Source organism: Dicentrarchus labrax, unplaced genomic scaffold (genome assembly GCF_905237075.1).
Source record: "Dicentrarchus labrax unplaced genomic scaffold, dlabrax2021, whole genome shotgun sequence".
Classification (NCBI taxonomy): Eukaryota; Metazoa; Chordata; class Actinopteri; family Moronidae; genus Dicentrarchus; species Dicentrarchus labrax.
This window is the reverse complement of record NW_026136717.1, coordinates 8,080,306-8,108,269: the sequence shown is the minus strand read 5'-3', so window position 1 is coordinate 8,108,269 and position 27,964 is coordinate 8,080,306. Positions and strand designations below refer to the sequence as shown.

At 41.8% G+C, this 27,964-nt stretch overlaps 2 protein-coding genes across 2 annotated transcripts in view; one reads left to right on the top strand and one right to left on the bottom strand.

Moving 5' to 3' along the window:
* LOC127379185 (leucine-rich repeat and fibronectin type-III domain-containing protein 4) overlaps positions 1–21,295 on the top strand; it is a 40,571-nt gene extending 19,276 nt beyond the window's left edge. Inside the window, exons 3-8 of the mRNA XM_051428468.1 lie at positions 1,427–2,038; positions 2,199–2,361; positions 4,130–4,300; positions 5,240–5,401; positions 6,112–6,843; positions 17,733–21,295. Of these exons, the coding sequence (XP_051284428.1) occupies positions 1,453–2,038; positions 2,199–2,361; positions 4,130–4,300; positions 5,240–5,401; positions 6,112–6,843; positions 17,733–19,092 (3,174 nt within the window). The 5' untranslated portion in view covers positions 1,427–1,452 and the 3' untranslated portion in view covers positions 19,093–21,295. The remainder of the gene's footprint in view (positions 1–1,426; positions 2,039–2,198; positions 2,362–4,129; positions 4,301–5,239; positions 5,402–6,111; positions 6,844–17,732) is intronic.
* The window catches only part of LOC127379184 (pyruvate carboxylase, mitochondrial), a 282,379-nt gene that overhangs the window by 98,929 nt on the left and 155,486 nt on the right, over positions 1–27,964 (bottom strand). The window lies entirely within an intron of this gene.

Genomic DNA, 27,964 nt, shown 5'->3' with positions numbered 1-27,964 from the left:
CCTTATGGAAGTAATGGTACCATTTTATTGGAGCCATAGTAATCCACATGTGATCCATTCCCATCATCTATGAGGGATACTGCTTATTTCTTGCTTCCATCATCTTTGCTTTAACAGTAAGAACATTTAGGAGCCTGATAGCACTAGGTTTCTTTATCTTTTTAATGCAGACTTAAGGTTTAAAAAATGGAACAGCGTGGCGTGTCTAATGCAGCTAATAGAGCTCACATTCTGGAAGTAGACCAAACCAAAGCATGTAGTAGGGAGGAGAATGCAAAATGCTGCTGGAAACCCCCCTGCTTTGATATAGACACTGCTTCAGTATCTGAGCTAAATGGTAAACCCTCTTCTAGTTTCATGCAGAAACAGCAAAGCTAGCACCTAATGGAAAATATTGAGCCAGCAATTTGAGTCAACCTGTAAAGTCAGCATGATATACGGTTATGTCTGGTTGTTACTCAAAGTATTAGGTTGCATACATTATATATCACTATATAATCACCATGCTTGAGGCTCTACTCCACTGCACAAGTTTGCAGATTGCTCCACATAAAAATACACCCGTCTTTTTCTGATGTTAGTTTCTCTGTCTGTCTCTGACTCACCGTCTCATCCTCTGTCTCCTCTCCCCAGTCACCGCTGCTGTGACTGTTATCAACACTCCCTGTCACTCTCTCTGTATCTAGGTTACAGTTGCTATGACAACTATTATGCATGCCAATCAGAGGCAGTGACTCATCTCTATACCTTATTATCACATAGCTGTATTTGGGGAGGTCTGTGCACAAAGTGTGTGTTGACTGGGAGATTTTCTGCATGTCTGAGATTACAATGAGACCCTTGTGTGTGTCGTACCTCACTGAGCCTACTGAGACCTACATTGTGCTTGACTTGAGTCTTGCTGTGGAATCAAGGCGGATAGGCTGGTGACCCAATTTGATTCCCTGACCGACAGTCTTAAGAAAGGGTCTGATGATATAACACTTGTTTAATCCGCTCTTACAGGTTTCTAGGTAACTGTTACTATGGGGACTGGCTGTGTTCAGTCTTTTGGGATGTTGTTGCTAGGCAATAAGCTGTAGTGGTGAAGAGGTACACGGGAATTTGTGTTTGCTTGCAATATGTAAGAGGTGTAGCAAGAAGGAATTTGTTGCAGGGGCGTCAACCATTTCTCAATATGGATTTTTATGCTATGAAACATCAAGTGGACATAAGTGCAGAGTGGTACTCATTTAGGAGGAGGCCTTGGCCCACACGAGTATGCATGTGTGCAGAACAGGCTCAGTTCAGTTCCAGCTCCGTCTAGTCAGAGTAGGTGGAAGACAGGAAACCACACACGAAAACACACTTCAGACATCTCTTACAAAGCAATGTCTGAGCCAGGGAACAAATCTAAAACCCATTCTCCCTTTTTGTCTCCCTCCAGGTCTGTGGATCGCCAGGCGTTCTACCATGCCTGTCCCCCCACCCCTCAATCCCTGCAGACAAAAGCACCTGCCCCACACACACCTCCACCCCGAACAAAGGGCAGAACATTCCACCTTCCCCTCCCTCTTCCCTCCATCCATCCTCTCTCTTTCTCTTCTCCCCCCTGTCCTCGTCTCATGTTTGCCCTCCTCATCCCATCTCGTCCACTGTGCCTGTCCCAGGGCGACAAAAAGAACCCTTCCTGACTCTGTCCCTTTCCCAGCATTTCATTGGCTGACTCTGGTCACATGCTGCCTGCTGCCTTCTCTGATTGGAGCAGGGGAGACGTGGGGCGTGGTCTCAGCCTGTCCCTTCCACTGCGTGTGTCGAAACCTTTCAGAGTCGCTCAGCACGCTCTGTGCCGACAAGGGCCTCCTGTTTGTGCCCCCGCACGTTGACCGACGCACCGTTGAGCTGCGGTTGGCTGACAACTTCATCACAGAAGTGGGAGGGAATGACTTTGTCAACATGACTGGATTGGTTGATTTGACTCTGTCGAGGAATACCATCCACCTGATCCGACCAATGGCCTTTGCTGACCTGGAGAGTTTGCGCTCGCTGCATCTGGATGGTGAGCCAAAACAGTAACCCTGTTCTAACATAACTAAACTGTAACTTAATCCTGCTGACATAAACTACTTGGATATTAGAATTTGGTTAATTATTAACATGATTCAAGTTCATAGAAACACTGAATTTAAAAAAAATATGATTTGTATTTGTGTGTCTAGGTAATCGGTTGACAATTCTTGGACCCAGGGACCTCGCAGGTTTGGTCAATCTGCAACACCTGATTGTCAACAACAACCAGCTGATCAAAGTCTCTGTCCAGGCCTTTGACGATTTCTTGCTCACACTGGAAGACCTTGACATGTCCTACAATAACCTCAGGAGGTAAGCTTTTGCCTCTGTTGTGATCACCCCTTTTCATCGTGCATTCACACAACCTACTCTGCTCTGCTTTGTTAAGTAGAAACACACTGTACACACTCTGTACTGTAGAAGTTCCTGTGCTCAAGTCTTGGCCACAAATGTATGCTAAAGACACACAGCTCAGCTCCCAATATTTCAAGACACAGTAGAAACACCTTATATGATCACGCAAGAGTCAGCAAACACAATGAAGAGAAACCAGCTCAAACTGCTGAGGCTTGAAGGAGGGGACTAAAAGCTCAGGAAATAGAAAGTGAATCAATTTTGATGAGGTCCTAATTTTCTTTGACTTCGATTCTGTTAAGATTTGATGAGCGCATGCCTGAGCTCACTCTACTGTGTATTACTACTATTCTATACAGTTCGTCCTTTAGTGCACTGTGTAGTATTCCGTTCACATCTATCTAGGGACAATGGTGACTCTTACAGCAACATTTTCTATTCTTCTTGACTAAATAAGTCAGAACAATGATGATTTCTCTATTAATCCCCTATTCTCCTATTCATAGTGTCCCACTGCGTGAACCCAGCAGCTTTTAGCTGCCAGTTCTGATTAAGGTGTTTAATTTGTCTCCTCTACAGGAGCTCTCTGGATTCTCTTCAACCTCCACCAAGCCATAAGAAAAGTGCAAAGAGTTTTAATGATGCATACATTAACAACTGCTGTTTGCCCTTTGTTGCAGGTTACTGAGAGGAGTCTTTACACACTCAGATTCACAGTGAGCCGGCAGCACTGATTCTTTCTTATAAAGGTTGAAAATGCTCAAAACTGGAAACAGATCATGACATATGAGAACTTTTTTTAGGTTGGAAAAGAGATTATCCAGGTGGGGAGCCCACCTGTGTAATTTAATTGTGAAGGAAACTGAGGGACACCTGGTGTGTCCTGCAGCTTAACTTTGTTTAACTACTGCTTTTACCAGACTGTTACAGAACAACCCTGGAACCTGGACAGATCTCATGTGGTTAACTTTCCATATCTTAATTATTGGTCAGCTTCTGCACTACCTCTCCCCTTAAAATCATTAAAATAACTAATTCCATTAATTCAGTTACACAAAGCAATATATTCTCTCCACCAAATGAGCTTTGAATTCAACTTACTAATTTGTGATATTGAGCAGGTTCTCTTTGTGCTCAGCAAAGAGAGAGCTTCAGTGTTTGTCAGATGACACAAAACAAATTTATACTTATTAAACATACATTGTGCTGAAGAAAAAGGCACACCCTGAAACAGAACACAAGATAAAAATAAAAAATAACAGCATTACTTCACATTTATTCTATTTTGCTGGTTCTCAGTCGTCAGTTTTGACTCACTAATTTGTCCAAAAACAGTTCTTAAGCGAAAGTCTGCACAAAAGGAATACTAAATGACAACAGCAATGGGTCACAGATGGGATTGTTGAAACGCAGAAAAGAGACGGATTGAGAAGGAAAATGAGCATCTGTTGTTGTTGTCTGTCATTGCTATCACTATTAATTAGTCGTTGCTTATTCCGGTTTTCTGCTGCTGAGTAACATAGGAAAGTGCTCAGAACATTGACAGTAAACTTTGACTGATCCGTCAATCAGGTTAATTTTGTATACAGTGTCAATGTACCCATCAGGGACACAGAGGGATGAATTGGTCTCCTCTAATTTCTCCACTCTTAAACAAGAATACATGTCTATTCATTCAATGAATCTCACATTAACCTCAAAATATTTCTCTATTTAATGGCTGCAGGGTACCATGGGAGTCCATTCAGAACATGGCCAGTCTGCACACTCTCAACCTGGACCATAACCTGATAGACCACATAGCAGAAGGAGTATTTGGAGAGCTGTATAAGCTTGCAAGGCTGGATATGACCTCCAACAGGCTCCGAACCCTGCCTCCTGATCCCCTCTTTGCAAGGTAGCTCTTAAGCTTCATCTTTTATGTTTCTCTAAGAAGTGGCTTAGTGGAAATATTCTGTGGCAGACAACACCAAAGTGTTTTTTTACCCGGAACGCTTTGGCACTGACACACAGGGAGACTATGTTGGTGTGGCACTCCATTCACTATCTTATTATGCATATGTAGAGTATGTACAAACCAGTACAAATCGTTTCACTCCTACCAGTCCACAGTTTTGTTTCCCCCGTTTTGTTCTGTTATCATTCAGAAAGGAGGCAGTGGCTTGTTCAATACTATGCATGGCAAAGAAAGCCAAAGGAGCAAGTGGCTGTGCAGTGAATAAATAAGGACCTTATTAGATTATTGGCTGGTGATACATTTTTCTACTTTGGAAATGATGGTAAGTAATGAGAGTGTTAAAGGAAAGAAAAAAAAATCAGTCAGGGTGCCCAGGTGGTCATAATGTTATGGCTGATCACTGTACGTGGTATTACAGACCCAGTACCATCTTCCTTAAACCTGCTAGGAAGTAGGCTTAACAGAATCCCTGTTTTCTTCTTTTTATATTAGCAAACTATTCCAATTTTAATTTGCACAGGAGAGCTTCCAAGATGCTTATAACAGCACTACTGCTAAAGTATTGCTCCTGGGTTGGTTTGTAACCGCCTGTTATTAACCATTTTCCAAAACCACTTGTTTCTCATGTTTTGAGCAGCTTGAGCTCTTACAACGTGCTGATGTGAAGCACATTTATTTATTTTGTTACTTTAAGCATCTCATTCGAATCCTGAACAAAAGGCAATAACATTTTTTAAATTTAAGTGACAAAAAGGGGGTAAGTTGATGCAATTTACAAACTTAATCAGGAATATCGCATTTAAACTTAAGCATTTTAACTCCATTAAGGCTTAAGATTTGTGTTAATAAACTAATAAAGTTTTCTACTGTCATCTTCAGGTCCCAGACAGGTGCCATAAGTCCCACCCCCTACAATGCTGTCACAAGTTTAAATTTTGGTGGGAACCCGCTGCACTGCAATTGTGAACTACTATGGTTACGGCGGCTTATCCGTGGAGACGACATGGAGACGTGTGCCACACCTGCTCACCTGGCTGGAAGGTAAACGTCATCAATTAGTCAATGGATCATTTGTCTAATGTATGAAAGGACATGAACAAATTAGTTCTGTTTATCCTAATCCTTTTAATCAGTGAAAGCTACGTAAATGTCAGGGGAAGCTAAAGTATTGTTACAGGGTGAATTATGTGTCGAGTCAAACTGAAATCACACATCAGTGTTTCCCAACATTGTCTCAAGGCCAATCTGTCCTAAAAGTTTTTGCTCTGGCCTGGTTTTAGCACACATCCAATTATGGGCCTCACATGTTATGACACCTTTAATTGGATCATCATGTACGCAAGAATAGAACTGGAGCAAAAACCCGCAGGACAGGTAGGCCTTAAGGACTGAGTTTACTCCCTGCACCTCTCTGCTCTGCAGTAATTTCCCAGTCTAACCCTGAAGTCAAAAGTATGTAGTGATATAAAAAGATGAGGAAAATGAGCATCTGTTGGTGTCGTCTGTCATCACTGTCACAATTAATTACTCTTTACTTAGTCCTGTTTTCTGTCTGTTGTGCGGTACTGAACGAACTGAACTTAAATTGACAGACAAGAGTACATGGATCTTGAGGTTAATGAATATGCCAAAACCACCTTGGAAGGATAAAACAAGACAAATCCTTTACTTAACCAAAAAGAGGATTCTGCTCTACCTCTCTCTCCCTCTCTCTCACACCTTCAACTCTCTTCTCTCCCTTTGTCTCTCAGATATTTCTGGTCAATTCCTGAGGAGGAGTTTACTTGTGAACCACCTCTCATCACCCGTCACACACACAAACTGTGGGTGCTGGAGGGCCAGCGAGCCACGCTAAAATGCCGTGCCATTGGCGACCCTGAGCCAGTAATCCACTGGGTTTCACCAGATGACCGCATCATTGCGAATTCATCCCGGACCAGCTCCTTCAGCAATGGGACCCTGGATATCTTAGTAACCGTTGCCCGAGATGATGGGGCATACACCTGTATCGCAATAAATGCAGCAGGCGAAGCGACTGCCACTGTGGACCTGAAAATAATCCCTCTGCCTCACCGGGGAGGAGCAGGTGGAAACACAGGGAATAACAACGTGAACACCAAAAACAACAGGAATATGACTAATGGGATTTTACGGACCGATCCGGGCTCTTCGGATATCAGCACAGGGAAAAACGGTGGGATTAACAATGGCGCAGGACGAGGAGAGGTGGAGGATGGGAGAAGAAGTGGAGGTGAGGAAGATGAGGGTGACAGTAGCAGGGCCTCTGAAAGGGAGAGGGCCGATGGAGGGAGCATGGAGGATGACGAGGGGGACGAGGATGAAGGAAGGATGGTTGGAGTACAAGGGGTTACGTCAACCTCAGCTCAGGTCCGATGGGATTTGGGGCGTTTGTCTACAGTTTACGTTGTCTGGATGTATCAAATACAGTACAACTGCACCGCCGATGACACCCTCATCTACAGGTCAGTTCAACTTAACACACACTACTCAATATGCAAAATAATGAGAGCCAACTCCAGTAGTTTAGATACTGGCCAATAGGTTATCATCATCTTGCAGTAACAACTCCTCTACATGCAACCAACCAACAAATCATTTTTTGACTGTCAGTGTCTTCCTCACTCAGAAGGTGGATATCTTGCTTTCATGCAAAACTCCTTAAATATTTATCCATTACAGCATGACACTTCAGTAGTGCAACTGTTCACCTTGTACGTGGACTGGTGGATAGCTCAAGGGAAGGATGAATGAGGAGACAGATGAAGGGATAGAGGGGCGAAGGTAGTTAATAATTCATCTCCATCACTGTATGACACTAAAATCCCAACAGGTAGATAGTCAGTGCATATGGATAGGAGCAGAATGGGAAGACAAGTGGATAAATGTTGAGGGAATAAACAGGATTCTGAACTAGAGGAGCATTCAAAAATGTGTCAAAGTGTGCCTTGGAACATGAAAACATCTAGATGGTCTGACTGAATGCACAACATATCTACAGCAACATTTTGCACGTGCCAGTATTAATGGACAAATCTAATAAGCGGCCTTGATGGGACATGTCATTTCTAGTTTGAAGTAACATTTAAACCCTCAGTAAGCCCTTCCATTTTGCTTTGAAAATCTTTACCCTTCTCTGTCCATGTTTACTCACCATGCAGTCAGAAGAAGAAAAATAATCAAACATTTATAAAGAACAGATTTCGAGGTTAAGGGCTGTTCTTGTTATTACAAATTACTTAAGAAACCACTGCCATACTTTGCCATAAAGGTATAGGCAACACTTTTTAGGAAGAAAAAAAAAGATGTGGAAAAAAAGATTTGCCCTTTGCAAAGCTGACAATCTTTGGTCACAGTTTCCATGCATTGCTCTGAGCCAATCTGTATACAGCAGCTCTGGGCCTAACAACAAGATTAGAAGGAGGAATAAATCAAAGCAAAGGGTTTCTATAAAACAAACCATTTTGTTTTATGTGAAAAATTATGGATCACAAGTTTTTACACTTTCAGTGCTGCATTGTGAAACTCTTAAAAACTAACTACTTAAACATCAACAGAAACATGGGTAGAGATAGGAAGTCAGAATGAGAATGAGATTAGTCTTGTTTAAAATAAGAGTTGGGTTTTAGCTTCTGATGTACTTGCATACACAATATTATTGCATTGTACATGAATTATGCCCACATGCACTCAAAGAGTTCTGTCAGAGCCTGTACTACCATAGACTGATGAAACATTTGTGTGGTTGTTGCTACAGCAAAACAGTGGCTGAAACAGTGACAGCAGGATGGAATAAGAGAAGGAGAGAGGATGCTGGGAAGGGACCGTAATCATGGCATTATTTTTGTTTGTTTTATATTTCACTCAGCACTAATGCACGGATTGAATGTAGTTTCCCTCAGATAAGATGGTATTAAGCTGTAAGTGGTATTAAGAAGGGGTTAAGGAAGCTAACCGTATGATGGGAAGAGGACAGGGAAGACAGATGGATGGAAAGATGACTGGAAATATGAAAGACTGCACAGGTATAAACAGAAGGGTTGAGGGAAAGTAAGGAAGATGGTGAATGGAAAAAATGTAGAGGGTGGAGGAGAAACTAATAGTTTGAGTGATGGATAGAGCCAGAAGGGAAGGACAGGTGAATTTTAAGATAGGACTGGTGCCTCAGAGATTTCAGAGGGTATTGAGGAAGAAGGAGAAGATAGGAGATGGGCTCTACCCAAATCACCTTGGGAGAGATTGAGATGAAAGAAGGATGGCTGAAAGGACAGAGAATGACAGACAATAGGGGTGAGAAGAGAGAGGGTTGGGCCCAAATGGTCCTCAAGGAAAAAGCAAGAAAGCAAGGGTGGAGAGAGGGAGGGGAGGTATTTAAATACATCACTGAAATTGAGTAAGCGAGAAAATGTGTGCATACAACAAAAATACACCTGGGGATGGAAACAGGAAAGAAAGAATGTGGAGAGGAAGAGTCGAAGTTGGAAAAAAGGGAAGTGAAAGAGAGACTGAGAAGAAAAAAGAGCCAACAGAAAGAAAAAAGAAAGAGATAGGAAGAACTCTTTAACAGTTGAAGGAAGAAGAAATTGAGACGGCAATGTGGTGAAAGCCCTGCAGCAAAGCCCTTGGCTGCTATAGAGAGAGGGTTGGGTGGATGAAAAGACAGAGGCGACGAGGTGTCCCATTGAAATGCCACATCAAAATACACAAGTGCAGATTCTTCACAGTCCCATGACACATTTGTAGCAATTACACATGGAGAACTAATTACATGATTGAATTGAATGAACTGAATGAGATCTTAGCTCCCTCGCTGATCAGCTGCTTTAATTCCTCTACGGAAAATACTACTAATAATAGGGGAGCTGGCTTGCTGCTTAACGGTATCGAGTGAAGGTGTATTATCTCAAATCAAATGAATTCAGAAAGACAAACGGGGATTGCCTCACCTAGAGCTCACAAGAATTGAAACAACATCTCTGAACACTGAGCTTGATAAAGGTAGTATTCATTACAGGGTTGTTGTATTGGATTGCATTAAATTGCACAGATTTTTATAATATTACTTAAAATCCCAGTTGCCCTGGTTGAATTTAGTTCTTGCTAACAAAAGGCGTGACACGGGTAAAATGTCCTCCACTGAGGGAACAAACTTCAAAGAAGTAAATGGAATAGCAGCATCAGTAGAGGTGAGGGCTCAGCTGTGCAACTTGAGACAAGAAAATGCTGATAGACACAAAGAGACTCACAAGCAAACAGACGAGAGATAAGCGAGAAAGACAGCCAAGGCAACCAGCGTCACAGGAGAGATGCTGAAATTCAGCAAGGAGGGAGTAAGCGATCTGAAGTTTGACTAAACTCAAAACAAATCACACTGCCAACGAAACAGAGGGAGGGGATGCCTGTCTCAGAGGAGACACAGAAATGTAGTGGCTATCTTAAACGTGAAATTGAGATATAAACTCTGAACCAAATTGGAAAGGAGAAGTAGGAGGCTGAAAGAGGAGACAAGTCTGAGGGCTTTGAGGGAGGGAAAGCAGGGAAATCTGTCTCGAAGGACAGATAAAGAGGAAATGGAAGGGGGGCAGCATTTGAAAGGCAGCATACCGCAATACAGCCAGTATAGATTTCTATCATGCTATCAAGATGCCAGTGCCAACCGCAATATCACACCAGCTAGCAAGACTGTGAAGAGAGGAGTCAGCCAAAGGGAGAATGGCTTGTGAATTCTAAAGGAAAGAATGGACGAATGAGATTTCATGCTACCTATCAGGGATTTGTGTTCATATTTTTTTGTTGTTGTTGTTGTTGTTGCCACTGCTGCTGCTGTTGCTGTATGAGTGCTTTGGCAGGTGAAAAAACCCCACACCGGCCAAGCTGAATTGAGCCGAGGAAGGGGAGAGAGAAACAGAAAGAGGATTTCAGAATGGAAGGCAAGGAAAGATAGTCTCCAACAAATATCAAAAAGTGAGCTACATTGTGGGACAGAGGTCTATACCGTATATATAGATTACAGAACAGGAGAGAAAATTGTGTGGCTGCCAGATTTAATCATCTTTAAAGGTCAGTTGCACGCTAGACAACACCCGCCTCCGTCTTGGCATTGCATGTTTAGTTCTGATGGCTTCTGTGACAGTGCCAGGTGGGATGTCGTCCATGTGGCATCCTCTGGGCCCCGCTCACCCTGTCACCCTCAGCTCCCCTGACACTGTCAACTGAGCCTTCTTCCTGGAGCTTTGCCACAATGTTACAGTACCACTACTTTGATTTGATCCTAAAAAAATATCCTTTATCCTCTAACATGAAAAGCTAAGGATTTCCAAAGGATGCTGCTTGAATGTGAACAATTACCAAATTGGCATGTCTTTCTTGCCCACACATGGGTACAGCCTACCTGAAGGACAAAGAACAGGAGAAAGAATGTCCCTACATGTTAATGAGGCAGCATTTGTAAAGCGACCTCTGTGGTACCATCTGTTAAAAATGCAATGACTTTTTCAGGAAGATTTCTAGTTTCGTACAAAAGATTCTCCTTTACAGGGCCATGCATGAAGGCATGAGCTAGAGAGATCAGCTGTAAACCACCAGAGGACATACAGCCCATCTGCCTTACGAAACATGCATCATGGTGAAGCTGGTGATGTTAAGACTTTGTTGAGCTATGTCAGAAACATGTCGATCCTGTGGTAGTTACTAAATATACTGTACGGTGTTCTTGTTATTTTGTCCCCTGTATATACACATTAAGGGTAGACAACAACGCCACAAAATACAGTGTTGAGTTATCACTAAGTAAGTAGTGCACAACACCAAAGCTTAACATGAATATTACAGGACTACTTTGTAGAAATTGCATTATTGTACAGTATAGATGTCATTGAGTCCAACCTCTGTGTGTACACTGAAGCTGAAATACATTATTCAATACCTCTGCATTATATAAGATGCAGTCTGTTGCTTTATATTGCACCACTGATGTTTTTTTTAAGCATATAGATGGAGCTTTCCTGATGTGATGGAAGTTTGCAATCATTTATGAATCACTGGTACATAAGGTATGCCAGTGGGGGCATTTGTATGACACTTGTACATGTTGGAGGCAAAAGTTTCTTATTAAGTTCAGAAGTCTTCAGAGAGTGAAGGCAGGAGTGTAAGGGCTTTGACAATTTTCACAATTTCGCCCTAGTCACAACAGGATCAACCTTCCTGCTGGGCACTCAAAGTGCCAAGTTTGACACAGAATTTAATGGGAACAGAAATGATCACAGGGACAGGAAGAGTTGGAGAGAAGTTGGAGAGAAAATCATGCAGAGTTTAAGAAATAATGAGAATAATGAAAGTCGAGTCTCAGAAAAAGGACACACAATCAAAACGGACAGGGTGAGAGTTAGACAGTCATAGGAAAGGTGCATGCTGAGACATAGACAGATGAGAACAGGGGTAATGAGTCACAAAGGAGAGGGAAATGAAAATATTAAAGAAATAGAACCTGCAAATTAGATGCATGACAAAACCACTCATTTGCTTCACTAATTTATACAGGATATTTGACCAATATTTGACACTACTGAACTGCTCTATAAATATATAGAGTTTAAAAATCCATGTTGGATGTTTGCTTGACTGAACCAAACATTGTGGTACACTGTTTAAACTACTTTCTTCCACTGCCAAAATCAAACAGCGCTCATTTCCTGTCATGTTACATATGGCTCTTTGTATTGTACAATATGATAGTGCAGGGGAAACTAATATGAGCATCTTATTTTAGACCTGCTAACCAATACAAGACATCATACAAGAAACAAGATAAGTGAAATTGCTGACACAAGGATAGATAAGGATGTAAGGAAAGATATAACAGTGGGGCAGGGAAGAGGCGTTAAGAGACAAAGATTGAGAAGGAGGGAGGAAGAAAGAAAGAACGAGGACTTAAACAGCCAAAAGAATGGAGGGAAGGAAGGGAGATGGGGGAGGGAGAAAATGGGGTTGAGAGTTGTATCCCAGGGGCAGATGTAATTAAGTGTTAAACTACTGTGTCAATATATGTGTCAACTCGCATCAGAGGCAGAGGAAGGAAGGGAAAGAGAAAGGGTCACCACTCAATACATAAGTCAACGTATATTATACTGTAGGTTCAGAGGAAGGAGGAGAGTGAGTAAGGGAGGAAGAGAGGGATAGACAGTGGGATTCATACTACATTTTATTATGTGATTAAAATAAAATGAAGAGAAATGAGGGAGAAAGACAAATACTGGGGGATTGAAGAAGGAGGTCATAAAAAAAGGAGCGGGAATGAGAGCAAAAACAACTGAATCAGGCGGCGCAGGAAAATCAGGCCAAATGAGGGAGAGCCGAGTGAGAAGGATAGATTAAGGAAAGCGAAAAGACAGAAGGAGGGATGAAACAAAATCCAGAGGGGTGGGGTAAAAAAAAAAAAGAGTGACAGAGAGACAGATCAAGGAAAACAGAAGAAGAGATCAGACAAAATTGAGGGAGACAGCCGACGAGACAGTAAACAGTCCGACGAATCAAGGCCAAAAATGGAGGAAAGGGTAAACGAACAAAAGACATGACATGGAAAAAAAAAGGAAACGAGGGCAGTATAGATGTCAGCCAGAAGAGGAGATAATTGCTTTGTTGTTCCTCCTCTACTCTCTCTTTCTCTTTCTCTCTCTCTCTCTCTCTCTTCTGTCTCTCTTGCTCCCTGTGCCCAATCTTGTCTGGTGTCAGACCACCAGACTTGCTAATGCAGATAGAGGAAGAAATGAGACAGCGAGAGAAGAGGAAAAGAAAGATGAGAAAGGGGGAGAGACAGGATTCTACCACTCTTATCTCTTTGCTATCTTTGTTATCACTCTTTTCTTTTCCTCTCTCCCTCTCTCTAGTGCCTTCTCCTCCTCTCCCGGGTACTAATAATTACTCGTTTCTGTGTCACCAGCTTGAACAAAGCACTCCCTTGTCTCTTTCACTTTCTCCCCGTGTCTGTGTGTATGTGCGCGCCTTTGCAGGGTTTAACCATAATTAGAAGCACAGAGACATACACACACTTGGTGTGTTGGGTGACTGAGCACAATGCCAGGGTCTGAAAATACAGGGATAGTAATGAGAACAACACCCCTGCCTCTTCTACATAACCATTCAATCAATCGGTTCATTTTATTTCAGACCAGTAGTCCAAGTTATGTGCAGTGCACTTTATATTTATGAACACACACTGTCTCAGGAGCACGGAGGATTTAGGTGACTATCATTTAATATTTCCATGATGTGTACGCACATCTCAGCTGTACATTTGCAGATACATATGACAATAAGCATGTAAATATGGTTTAAAATGCATAATGCAGTGAGTGGTAGAGAATCAGCCTATCAAAGATGCATACGTTTGTGAATGCGTCCGGGGGTCTTCCATGCATATTTCAGTGAATTTACTTGCCTATTTCTTTCACTGCCACTGTGGCAAAAACAACTAGAGAGGTGATTCACGATCTCATAAGGGAGGGAGAGGTGGTGGGGCGGAGGAGAATAGTGGTGATATAGAGAGGGGAGGGAGGATGAGAAATATAAGATGAGGGTAAATGGAGAGGAGGCAGAGAAAAAGGAAGAGAGGAGGAGAAAAGAGGAGGAGGAGGAGGAGGGAGGGAGGAGGGAGGAGCAGAGGCAGCTGGTGAGGAGAGAGGAGAGGAGTGACCTTGGATGCTAAATAATGGTACACGGTTATAGCTGTGGCTAATAGAGACATAGCGCAGTGACTGAGAAAAGGAGAGAGGCTAGGAGGTCAGGTAGAGCCCGATGAGAATTGCCAACGGATTTGCGGTGAGTAGATCTGATTGGCTGGGGAAATACAGAGGAGGAGGTAAAAGAGACACAGAGAGACAAAGAAGGCGAAGAGATGTGCAGAGGGAATGAACATAAATAAAAATGTAAGTCAAATTGTAAGAAAGGTGCCAAGAAAGAGGTCGGACATGGGACAAAAAAAAGGAGTGCACCACTGCAGATTTAGGTAAAGGGAAAGAAAAGATGGGCGATTTTAAAGCTTTGAAAAAAGCAGAGGATGTGTGGAGATAAGAGCGAGGGACTGATCAGCAAAAAAGAAGGAAATCTGTTCAAGGTTGGATGGAAAAAGAATAAGGAGGATAAATTGAGGGAGAGAGGACCAAAAAAAAGAGTTGAAAAGAAGGACGAAAGGAAGGATGGAGGATAGAGTGAATAAAAGGAAGGGGTAATGAATGACAGGATTAGAAAAATGATTCAAGGATTCACTCAAGGTGTGTACACAGTATGTGTGTGAGTCATGGTGACACAATGGAATACCAATTGAATAGTTTGAAGCCAATGTATTATACACTCATTTAGTTGTTTTATGTTAATCCACATATATACACAAATGTATTTGGTGCAGTATACTTCCTGGTGCAACCATATATCAGGAAAGGGATTTAGCACAAATATTGACACTGAATCCTACAAACAATGCAACAGTATATCTGCAGTATTAATCAAATTGAGGCACTGTGCAACATTGGAAAAGAGGGGAAAAGGACATGAGAAACCAGTACGTGTTAACATGGCAGTGAATCAAAGTAAGAGAAAACCCATTTAAATATAACCTTTGTTAAAGAGAACCAGCCCCTCAGCCGAGTAAACGACTCCCAACAGTGATGGTCAAATCTCTCTGCCTCGCGGGTTCTATCAATTATACACAGACACATACAGGCTCTGGATGAACCGACACCACTGTAATATTTGCCGGGGCCTTTTATAAGCCTATAAAATGACCAAGGCTTTTTATTCAGAAACAGAGGCAGTGGTACCGTTATGAGTACTGCTTCTTGCATATTTCATATCTGATTGATCACCTCAATGTCTTTACTAGTGGACTTTACAGGGGCAATTCACAATCCCCCAGTGTGGCTGAATGCCCAGGACAGGCTTTCATTTTGGGTTTTCATTCCTGAGGTATTTGACTGTAATGCTTTGGTTTGATTTGACTTCTTAAGATGCCTTACTCTTTGCTGTAGGAATATAAAGTACTTACTCAAAATCTTCATTTCTTTCCCAATCTTAGTTACTGCTCTATGGTTTTGGCCTTGCAGTACAGTCAGTGCATAATTTCACAGAGCTGCCTGACACCAACTAGAAGTTCTTTGAAGTGAAGACATTAGTTGAAGGAGACATTCAAACTTATTCAACTACTTCAAGAGTAAGAATGCAACTATTGCACCATTTTCTTGGGCATTACGGCAAACTGGCTTAAGTAAACCCTCTTCTGTTACCATTTAAATGTAGACTACATTGTAGATTTCTTGTTTTATGGTTCAGTTTTGTAGTCTGGTTTAGAATCTGCTGTAATCCAACAAGACGATTCATGTCAGTGTTTGTTGTTAAAAAGAGATGGCTGATATGAATGGGAAATAAATCCAGGGAAGTTGACTGGTCATGAAAACAGAACATTTAATGTGTGGAAACTGCATGAAGAGATGCTTTCACTAGAAGTGCTGCACTGTTGAGCCAAATAATGAGTCTTTGCCATGGTAACGCACACCTGGTCCCTAAGCTGCCCAGCGCGGAGAATGAGTTAATTGGTGAATTTGTGACAGTGTCAGAAAGCAATCTATAGCGACCTCATGACCACTGGATGAGGGTGATTTTAATGAGAATGCCCCATGTGTCCATTGAGATTATACTGGGATTTGGAATGTCATGTGCGTAACTGAGTTTGCAACAAGCTGTTCTTTGCAAAAAAACCTTTTTAATCCTAAATTATAGCTGTGTAACAGTTGATATTCTGGGCATTTGTTCAGAAAAATTCAATTTTGTTCATGTTTAAGCCTTGAGAAAGCAGTGAAAATCAGTGATCAATATTCCCACTTAGCAGGACTGAAACTCAAATCCATGTGCCTGCCCCTTGCTAGCCTTGAGTAGGCCTCCTCTTTTGTTTCCCAGCTATTTTAGCATTATTCAAAAACACCCAAAGGCACAATTTCTTTAACAGTGGTATAAATATTTGAGAATTGTCAGGCTGATTTCATTTGTAAAATTTAAGTAACAGCAGCTAAATTACACCCAATTGAAAACTAAAGACAAACAAGTAGGCTAAATTGTTGCTGTCCTTGGTCTCTTTATTTTGAATGCATTTTAAAGTAGACTAAGGTTAGGGGCTTTCTGCAGTGGCTCCGCCGGTGTCTGAGTCACGCTAGATGGCATTTATAGGATGTAGCTCAAGTCTGAAGGGAGCTGGAATGGTTAGCAGACGGTACAAATAAGCCCTTTGATGTAGTGAGAAACGGGAGGGAAAAGAGGGAATGGGAGAAACAGAATGCAGGAGAGGAAAGAAAAAAAATTCACTGAGAAAATATTCATGGTAGTAACACAAAAATACACAACCACACGCTTGCCCACACAACAGGGTTGAACAGTGAGGGTAAAGTCATACCCATCAGCGACAGACACTTGAGCTGTGCTACAGTCTCCCACACACACACTTTATCCAAGCATGTCACATACACAAACCCACAGATATGAAAATACAGATATCTGTTCTAATGTCATAAATACTAACATATACAATGAACACACGCTAAAACAAACACAAACAACTTATGTAAAGCCTGTGCCCCTCCATTCTCATCACCACCTCGTTTCATTGTTTTCCCCCTCTCTCTGTCTCTCTATTGTTCACCTCTCCCCTGTTTGTTAGTTCTAACGGCTGCTCGAACACTTAAAATGAGGACACATTCAAAGCACTTCTACCTTTATTATCCCACGCAAGCACTCACCCATTACAGACACGCAGTTGTGGTCAAAATACAAAACACACCCTCACTTGTGATGACAATACATTGACACATTCATTTCCTATGAAGTCTAAAAAAAACACAAAATGTCCCAGCTTTACTGTAATCAAAACCCTGACCGTTAAACCTAAAATGGCCTCTTTTTTTTTTTTTTTTTTTAAATGTGAGGTCCCACAAAATGGCTTGACGTTTGCTTCTCGCAGGGATTCAAGTACAAGCACGTACACATACACACATCCTTGCACTCCAAATGAGCAGACAGAGTTCTCTTTTCATGTTCCCTGGGCGCGCTCTCCATCAATAGCCTCATTTTGCCTCATTTTGCCCCCCCCCCACTGCAGTATCCACTCCCGCGCTGGTTCTAGCAATCCTTTCTCCCCTCCTTTCCTGTGCTTCTTTTCCAATATTCAACCCTTTCTCCTTAGTTCCACAATAGTCTGAATATTCAGCCTAGGCTTTGAGTTACTGCAGACATTTTATGTTTCACTACACATCCTGTGCACAGCATGCTTGTTTATTTAACTGAGCTCTACTTTTTTTCTTTTATCCCTCTTTAGAATTCTACCATCGACCAGTGACCGCTTCCTGTTGAAGAACTTGGTTTCCGGTGTGGACTATAACCTGTGTGTGCTGGCTATTTTTGATGATACAATCACATCATTAGCTGCAACAAAAGTCTTGGGCTGTGCCACATTCTCCACCAAGGATGTTTACCCAGCATGCCGCTCTCTCCAAGCCCATTTCCTGGGTGGGACACTCACCATATTGGTTGGTGGTGTAGTTGTTGTCACCCTGCTTGTGTTCACTGTGGCGCTCATGGTTCGCCATCGTGTTTGCAATCATGGTGACCACATGATATGCCACAACAGCAACACTGAGGCAGGAGGCGGGGCCTGCTGTCAGGGTGGAGGTGTAGTGAGCGGGGACAAAGGAGGAAACAGTAGCGGATGCTACCAATCAAATGGTTCCGGGGACATGATGATGGTGGTCCTGCCCAATGGTCTGCCTTCCAAGAGAGGAGGGGACAAAGACAAGGAGAAGGACAAGGACAAAGACAAGGTGAAGGAGAAGGAGAAGGAGAAGGAAGCGGCTGATTCTGCTTCCTCTCTGCCTCCAAAACTACCACCGAAGCCCAGGCCCAAACCTAAAGTCAACCTGGAGCAGTTTCTTTCAGCTGGGGGAGTAGTTTCCACTACGACAGGGGCTGGAGGAGAGATGGCATTGGTGGTGAGGCAAAGGAAGCTAGAGAAGGCACCCCCATACACCCTTGACAGTGACAGAACTCCCCTCTACTACTCCCCTTCCCCACCATCCACCCTGCCCCGTCAGTCACACTCCAGGGACCGCCCAAAACCCCGTCTGGAGCGAGAACTGACCAATCGTGCCAGTTTCTCTCTGGCTGCACCCTTGAGAGACTCAGAGCTGTTGGACTGGAGAATCACTCCCCGAGGCAGGGACAAATGGAACTCCTCACAGGCTTATCAGAGACCTGTATCGCCTCTAAGCCCTGCTTGTGGGACCGTTAGCAAACGGCGGCACTCGCTTGATATGGGCTCCTCTGTTGCCCTAGCGACCGATGCTGCAGCGACTGTTGCCAAGCGCTATGGTGCTGTCAGTTACGCCAAGCGGCTGAGCGTGATCTGGACGAGGCGGAGCCAGTCACTTCATGGAATGCTGGTGCAGTGCGCCTCGACAACAAGCACAACATCTTCGACGACCAGCGATGAGGCCGAAAATGCCGGGGGCTTTGGGCCGCGCTGCGAGTTCCAAAGGGGGTACATCCACGCTTATAACACCACCAACTCTAACTCCAACACTGGGAGTACTACAGGGAAAGCAAGCAGTGTTAAAGACAGGGGGAGGGAAAAAGGGACAGAGGGAAGGAGTGCTGAAGAGCTGGAGGAAAGTGTTGTGTAGGGGGTAGTGGAACAGAATAAAAAAGTTAAGAAGGATAAAGAGTTGTGTGAGAGGACACGGGAGTGAATGGGATCTTGATTTCAGGAGGGCAAAGAGGTGGAGTCAGGGGAGAAATTGAGGGTGGGAAAGGTGTTGAAAGGGAAGATGAAGTGATTGCAGATGAGGAAGAGAAGGTTGTGAGTTCAGAGGAAGGGAGAAGAGTAAAATTGACTTAAGTCTCACTTGTGCAGCTCCTTGATTTGCCCTGGGAGAAGTCAAGAAAAATGGAGAGGAGAGAGGAAAGTGTACCTGGAAGTGAAGTGAAGATTTTTAAGAGGCTCTTTACAGCTGACCCAAAGAGTGATGGGTGGAAAAATAAGTAGGGAAAGAGATGTGACAGGAAAAGCGGGTGAGCGGGAGAAACGTAACGGGTGCCTGTTTTAAAGTGGTCTTTAAATACTCAAGGCTGAGCTCAAGCTCATTGATCAGTGATACGAGATGGAAGAGAAAGTAGTAACACAAAAACAAAACTCAGAAAAAAGACAAAGAGTGACAGTTGTAAGAGCAGACAACGGGAGTGATATATATAGTCACAGAGGGAGAGACATAATCAAACGGGAAAACATCAATAGAGAAACAAAAGAAAGGATACATAACAGAGACCGAGATGGCGTGAGCTCAGCGTGGATCTCAGTAAAGCCTATACACTAATAGAACCAGGCTCTTGCTAACACTTCAACTCTCCAGGGCTCAGCCCCCACAACACCACAAGGGTTTACACTGGATCAAAAACAATAACACAACCGGTAATACTGGAGAAACACACTCTGACAAAAATACTACAGTTGAAAAGATTTGGATGATATAGTCCTGCTTTGTTATCTTGTTTTTTGGCTCCAACACTGACAGCCATTTTGAAACTCTTTTCCAAAACACAATGAATGTGACTTTTATGTGTCCTCTGTGGCTGGACAATGATTTTGGCTTGCCGTGCCTGCAGATTATGGGGGCATAAATACCGAGCCGGGTGCATTGGACATGATCAATCGATACGAGCTGGAAAGAGCGAGTGGAGCACAGACATTATTAAAAGAAAGACATTGGGATTACAATGGAGTCGATATGGATTACAAAATGGAGATGGGGTGTATGATGGAACATGTGCGCGTATGCATTTTTGAAAGACAAGATCATATTGGATGTCGGATGATAACGGACAAACAAATGAATAATGCTAATGGGTGCATAAGTGTGCATGCATTGATGGCTCAGAGGCAGGATGTGTGTACGTGAGTGCACACATATGAATGTTTGTGAGAAGCAATCCAGTCAACCGGACTCCATGTGTGTTTAATAAGGTTTGGCGCTTTCTGAACATGCTATACATGGAATAAATCTAGAAAATGTAAGATCGGTGTTGGTCTAAAGTTCTGCCCAAAGTGAGGTAAGATCGAAATGTTTAAAGACATTTTCACCAACCAGAATAACATCACTAGTTCCATGGTCAGAAAGTGGCAACCGTTAAGGGGGAATCGAAATTTCAAATTAATGTTTTGTGACTTCAGACTCCTTAATGCCACATGGATTCACTTTAAATCCAAACAGTGAATGTTTTCAGAAAGGAAGCAGTTTTAAAAAAAAATGACAGAACCATTATGGAAGCCACTGACAAATATAAACTCTTCATCCGAAGACTTTGATAAACTTATAACGGGACAACTGATCCACTGGCACAAACCACAGAGACTGTCAAAAACTTCTATTAAAGAGAAAAAATGAAAAGAGAAAACTTGAAAGTACATATATATAGTATATATATATATATATATAAAATGATGTTACTTGTCACACCATGTGTTTCTGTTTTTCAAAGTTTTCTGGGGAATGATGTTAGGATCGAATACAAAATATAAAATGTGTGATTTTTTGTTTTAGACAAAAAATCTTCATGATTAGAACAGAAAAATATTCATTATAACTAGGCAGAAAAATAAAGACCAAAACAGACATTAAAAAAGCACACAGCACAAAACATGCAAACCGGCAAGCACACACACCCCAAAAGACAGACACACAAACAGATGCCTAAAAAACAGAGCCAATTACATCAATAACTATGACTTTTAACAATTACTGTTGTTTCCTTTCTGTTTTTATTTCATTTTGCCAAAGTCAATATTGTTCTCTGGACTTGATATAAATAATAAAAATTACATGTATGGAACAGAGATGGACTCATTAACATAAGGGAGTAAGTTGTGTGTCATGTATGTGTGCATGTGTGTTCACAGATGTACTTGGCATTTTGCACAAAAGCACATAATGTATGCGTGTGAAGAATTCTCAGAATTACATTAATTGTCTTTGTCACTGTTGTTTAGTACATCAGGTGCCTAAACCAGATTTTAGGACAATTAAGTGCCATTTAAAACAGCAATCTATTATTAATTTGAGGAATACGATGCTATCTTTGGTCGAATGACTCAGTCTTGAGCTCAAGGTAAACTTGTGAGTTAGACAAGCTTGTGTGGCAAAATTGAGCAGTTTACTTGTCAGTCAGTGTAGTGTTGGATTGGAAGCAACGGGTAAAGTAACCATTCTTGAGGTAATTAAAAACAGCATACAAACAGAAGATGGGGTGAGAGAACAATGCATAAAAAAGAAGCAAACTGAGGAAAAGAGGGAGATCAATAGTTCCAGTAACAGATGGAAATGCATTTAGAAAGAAAAAAAGATACAAGTAAACAAGACTTAACAGAGCAGATTTGATATGACACAGAATGGGAAAGAGAGCTGAAGTGACAACAAACAGAGAGAGAACAAGAACTAAAAGCTGTCAGACTAATGGATCATGATTGTTATTATCAACCATATCTGCTTGTTTCAGACAGTCTATTGTAAAATATTACAAGGCCCTTTCACTGCTACCTGGAGCTGAGTTAAAACTAATTTAGCAGCAAAGCAAAGATATAAGCGGGCAGAACACTGCAACTGAACACAGCTAATTAAACTTCTAAAAAATATTGTGCAAAAGTATATTGGAAAACAGGAACACCAAAACCTCCATTTATCCATTTTCTTTATCTGGGTCACGGTGGCAACAGGTAAAACACGGTAGCCCAGACTTACTTTTCCCCAGCCACCGCATCTAGCTCTTACTGGGGTATCCTAAGGAATACCTGGGCTAGATGGGAAATATAATCCTACCGGCATGTCCTGGGTTTGCCTTTGGTTCTCATCTCTGTGGATGCACCCAGAATTACCTCCACAGGGAGGCATCTGTAAGGCAGGAACCAAAACAGTCAGCTGGAAGGGGCTGAATGCGCTCAGGCTGCAGTGACGGAGCTACAAATATCCAAGGGGGGCAACGAGGGGGTGGGGACAAAAGAACTGGAAAGTGGCAGTGTAGTTGAAAATGGGGAAATTGAGACCATTTGATGGGATGCTCCCCAATGGTGCATTCTCGTAGTATTCCTAATAATCGGACAAATCTGACAAAAACATGAGGAGAAATCAATCAAAAAGCCACATCATCTTTCATGGACCCTCCTCTGGTAACAGGCAGTAAGAAAACATCACCTCTACTCGCAGACTGAGATGAAAAAAAGTGTCTTTTTACTTTACTCATCTAACTCTCCTCTTACATGTTTTCATTTTCTCTTGAGCCCTTTGCAGACGCTGCCCACAACAGTGTGTGAAAGATGTGGAGAGAGAGGGGAATGTGAGAATGCTGACACACCTAGAGATGGACAAATAGATGATGATGAGCAAGGGAAAGAGGGAGAGAAGAGAGGGAAGGGGGAGCCTCTAGCTTTTAGTGTGTGTGTGTGTGCGCGTGTGTGTGTGCATTTTTTGATGTGTGTGAGTTTTTGTCATGTAAGCACTTTGCCACAAGTTATTACCAGGAAGACAAAAGATCCTTAAACCACAAAAGGTAAAGGGTCAATTGGGACTGCATAACGGGTGTATGTGGTGTGAAAAAGGTTAACATGTTCTCTTGCCTCTTGAGCTTCAGACACCAGACACTACCTGAGTAGAAGACAGTATCCTAATTTGATGCAATCAACAGTGACACCAAAGGAAATAAAGAAGAGTATGTGTGTATGTATGTGTGCATGTGTGTGTGTCTCTGGACATCAGGTTAGAGGGCAATTTGATGTGAAACTCATAAGTGGCCACATTAAAAACAGGGCTGAGTCTGTGCTACAGTCACCTTTGAGAAGTACAGAGTCAGTGTGTGCGTGTTATTCTGCGTGTGTGTGTGCACTTATGTGTGACGGGCAGGAACAACACAGCACAGAACACCCCCCCCCCCCGCGGTTTCTTTGCCGAAGGCAAAACCCTGGCCCAATTTGACTAATTACTAAAAAATGCTGAGTAACGTGCAGGCACACACATCCACCTTTTAACACACACACACACACATCCACCTTTTAACACACACACACATCCACCTTTTAACACACACACACATCCACCTTTTCACACACACACACACACATCCACCTTTTCACTCACACACACATCCACCTTTTCACACACACACACACACACACACACACACACACACACACACACACACACACACACACACACACACACACACACACACACACACACACACACACACACACACACACACACACACACACACACACACACACACACACACACACACACACACACACACACCCCAATATGCATGTACAGGCACTACAAGATAACCTTGTGGCAGTGGTGTTTGGGTGTTTTTGAGTGCTCATTTTGTGTGTGCGCATGTGTTTGTCTTGAAAGGCCATGTCTTCTTGTAGCCAAACCTCCTCTGACATTTGCAGTTATGATCAAGGTTTGATGCATTTCCCTGCAGTCTGCTGAGTAACTGCTGACTCAGGATGCATCGGGTCTCAGCACCTCCTGCACTACAAACCGGTTACACCAGTTCTGCAACATACCGAATACGCCATAATAGAAAAAGACTAGAGGTCAGTCTAAGCAGCTCCATGGCAACTATAGTCTGAAATTATTAGCTGAACTCTTTTGATAAAGTACTTAAAGCAGTACACTAGATGAAAAAATACAAAAGAACTGAATAGACCTCAGCTCTAAGAGATAATCCCTGGGTTCCTTTAAAACATGACTCAACCTTCTATAACTGGGCCGAGGCACAAAACTGATTTAATAAGTCCAGACTTTGTGACTTGCAGCGAACACAATGCAACTGACGAAGAACTGCAATCATTTTGCAGAGGAGGAAGAAAAAAACATCATACAGGGATTAATACATTACAGTATAATAAAACACATGTAATTTAAGCTCTCATGGTAAATGCTCTGACATTCCACAGGGACAAAGTAAGATTTCAATTTATTTAATTAATACTCTGAAATCATCATCTATTTAGTACATACAGCCTCAAATATGTAACACATTTAAAAGTGACGTGAAATTAAAATTTTGTAAATTTACAGGAACAATTAAACAAAACTAAAGAATGTATTTGAGAGGCTAAAAATAGTGTTAGTAAAATAAAAAAACACAACTTTGCTCCAACCTTTGCTACTGAAATACAGGAACATGGCTGTACTGTACTGTAAATTTAGAGACTCCATTTTTAGATTTTGCCTGCTTGATAAAATGCCATTTTACCGTTTTTAACTACACTGTTCTTTGGAGTTGACAGTTCTGATTTTCTCTGTTCCCGTATGAGTTAATGAGCCTCATACACCTCTACTGTATAATGAAAATGATGTAATGTAGCGCCATTTTGACAGGATACTTCAAATTTAATACCTATCTTGAACATTAAACATATAGAATCCATGACCACCTAGACACTAATCACCATTTCTGTCTTCTATGATATATTACCTTACTATCAGATTTGAAAGGATTCTCTGAGGATATTTATGTACTAATTTAAAGCATTCAGACCCTTTTACCTGCATGGTTAGGGTTAGTGGAGGTAAAGACATACGCAAGTTCATCATATGTCCTATTTTTATAGTGTAACTCACTCCTCAACATCTCAGCATAGCATGGAGAAGAGGATTGAAAGATGAGGAGATAGGAGTAGAGAGATAGCAGAGGAGAGATAAAAAGATTGATTGGATATAGAAGAGCAAAGAGAAGGAGATCGATGGAGGAAGTGAGGAAGAGAAGTGGAGTACTACAGCAGCAGAGGGGAGGAGAATAATCACTGGCCTTATCTAAACACGTATATAGAGAACAAGCTTATTTTCTTCATGTACTTTTTTTTTTTTTTGTTGTTGTTGCTAGAACTGCTGACCGGTACTGGACAGAAAGCCAGCGTCCGATTCGTGCAAAACTGAAACCCTCAAATTAGGATTTTGATTTAAAAAAAATCAGCACCACAGATGCCACAGACCCCAACATCTCTATATAGTGTGTTAAATTACGCCAAGGTAGCAGAGTTTATTTGATGATGAGATGCTACACAGAGCAGCTTTAAAAAAGGAACAGATGTGGGAAGAGATGGCAGAGAAGTTATAAAATAAAAAGACTGAGCCTCCTGCAAGGCTCTACCTTCGTGCATGGCTTCCTTTCTTTTTTCTCTCTGTCTTCCTCTCACTGTCTCTCCACAATCTTTAATTCAGCCTTCTATCTAATTTGCTCTCTCCTTCACCTCCACTGACTTCTCATTCAATTCTTTGTTGGCTGCGTTCGCTCTAATCTCCACTTCTCTCTGACCTACCTGCTCTCTCGCGCTCCTTTGCTCGCATCTCCTATTGTTTCGCCAGCTCACTCTAGCTGTCTGTCACTAATTTTGTTCTGCTCTCCTGACTGTAAGAAAATACTCTTTGCCTCTTCTGTGTCATCCTCCCTTAAAGAATATTAACCTTCTCTTTATCCTTGATTGGTTTCCTCCCTTTAGCTTCTTTTTCGCTATCATTTTGTCTCTTACTGTCACTTGGCTACCATATCAGTATCGTCCACACCTTCTCTCCATTTTTACTATTTCACCCAAACATATTTTAGCATTTCATCTTTGGCTTTTTGTCCTTGTCCATCTCTATTTGATTTTTTTCATTCCTTTTCTCCTTTCCTCCCCACTTTGGCCTCTATTTTCTATTTTTCCCTTTCATTTCTCCCTTTCAACAGCTGCATTTTAAAGTTATTGCACTGACCTCCCAGAGACTGGCTTCAGTTATTCAATAATAAATATCAGGCAATGCTTAGTGACTTGGTCGATTCCAAGAAGAGAAAGTAAAATTCAGATTTCAATGAAAAAATCTTAATGTAGCAACCTAATTTTTTCAACTTGATGCTAAAAAACAATTTAAAAAAATCCATTCAGCAGCCTCCTCCTTCACCTCTGCTCTCACTCTTCACAGACATCTTCTCTCCTTGTCCTCTCTAATTCTCTGTCCATGTTGAATTCTTAAATATTACAAAAATAAAAGAACGCCTATTCAGGTTTCATGTTCGTCCCATCACTGAGAAAACCCCAGGAAAGGGACATTTGACTTTTGCTCAGTGCCATTTGTCCAGTGTGCCCTGCACCATTATGAATGCCCATGTTTTGTTTTGTTTTCATCCCAGTTGGACGGAAAGCCCTCCAGCAGTATCAGTGTCACCTTGCCCTTCTAACCTAGCTATTGAACTACACACGGAATGGGACATCCAACCATGGCAGTGTCACTAAATGTTTTACCAATTGAGCTACAGGATGTGATCTGCTTTTCACACTGCTGAATGGACAGGCTCAGTGGGAGCTGTAAAGTGGTCAGCCATTGAAAGTATATGACTTGTATTTGCTAGAAGGGAGTAAGTGTTTACAAAGCCTTAGGCCTCATTCATGAAATAATTGTATGTACTGAATCTTTAATCCGCAAGCCAACACACACAAATTCCAGTTACAGTTGCATCATTTGATTTTTTTTAAGCATGCGGATGAAGTGGAACAAGCTGAAAACACAACAATGACATCACCTATGGAGAATGTGCTCACAAACAGCTATTTAGACATCCAGCAGGCACAGACAAACATACGCCTTCATGTTTCTGTCAAACTGCAGGATGTCCAACATTCGCTCTTTCTCTAACTCTGTTTTTGTTTTTTTTGTCTTGCTTAGGAAATATTTGGCTCTTTAGCTGCTAAATGCTCCACTATGTTCACAACCTTGAGGCTAATTTTGTCTTTTTACACTGGCAGGTAACCTGAAACCAGGTGAATCAAAGTTGTTTGGAAACAAACAAAAACAAAATAATGAGATAAACGTGGCAAAAAGGCCCCAAAACTGAAAGGAACTATAGAGTGAGTGATTTCTGTCTGTGTCTGAATCACACTTTTCATTGTCAACTTTACAAAAAAAAAATATGATTGTATCTTTAACATACGTGGCAAAATATAGGACACAAAATAGTTAATAGTGCTTCATATTAAACCGTGCCTGCTTAAATTAAAGGGTCATTTTGCACACTAAAATATACCTGACCTTGATACCTGTTATCTGGAGTTTTACAATGTAATCGACTGCCAGTAGGTCAATACTGAATGGAAACTATACCGATTATGGATTCAAAGAGCTCCTAATCGGTCTCCCTCTTGAAGTCCTAATGTGCCTGACAGCTAACACACATTGCTTACCATTTTTAAATCAAACCAGTTTTTTGAACTTCCATACTAGTGCATTGTTTTGTGCAATAATAACCTCTGGAAAGCTTTCCTTTTCTCTTGGCCTGTTACTCTGCGCCAATTGAAAATTTTACTGTTGCTATCATCATTATTGTTTGCAACAGTCAATTCTAATTTACACACAGCTCTGAAGACTGCAGTCCTGGTTTAGAATAATTGGGTACTTGAAAACAACACATTGCCTTGAACGAGAATTCAATTTAAGATCAAGATCTTTAGTATCATGCATGGAAAAT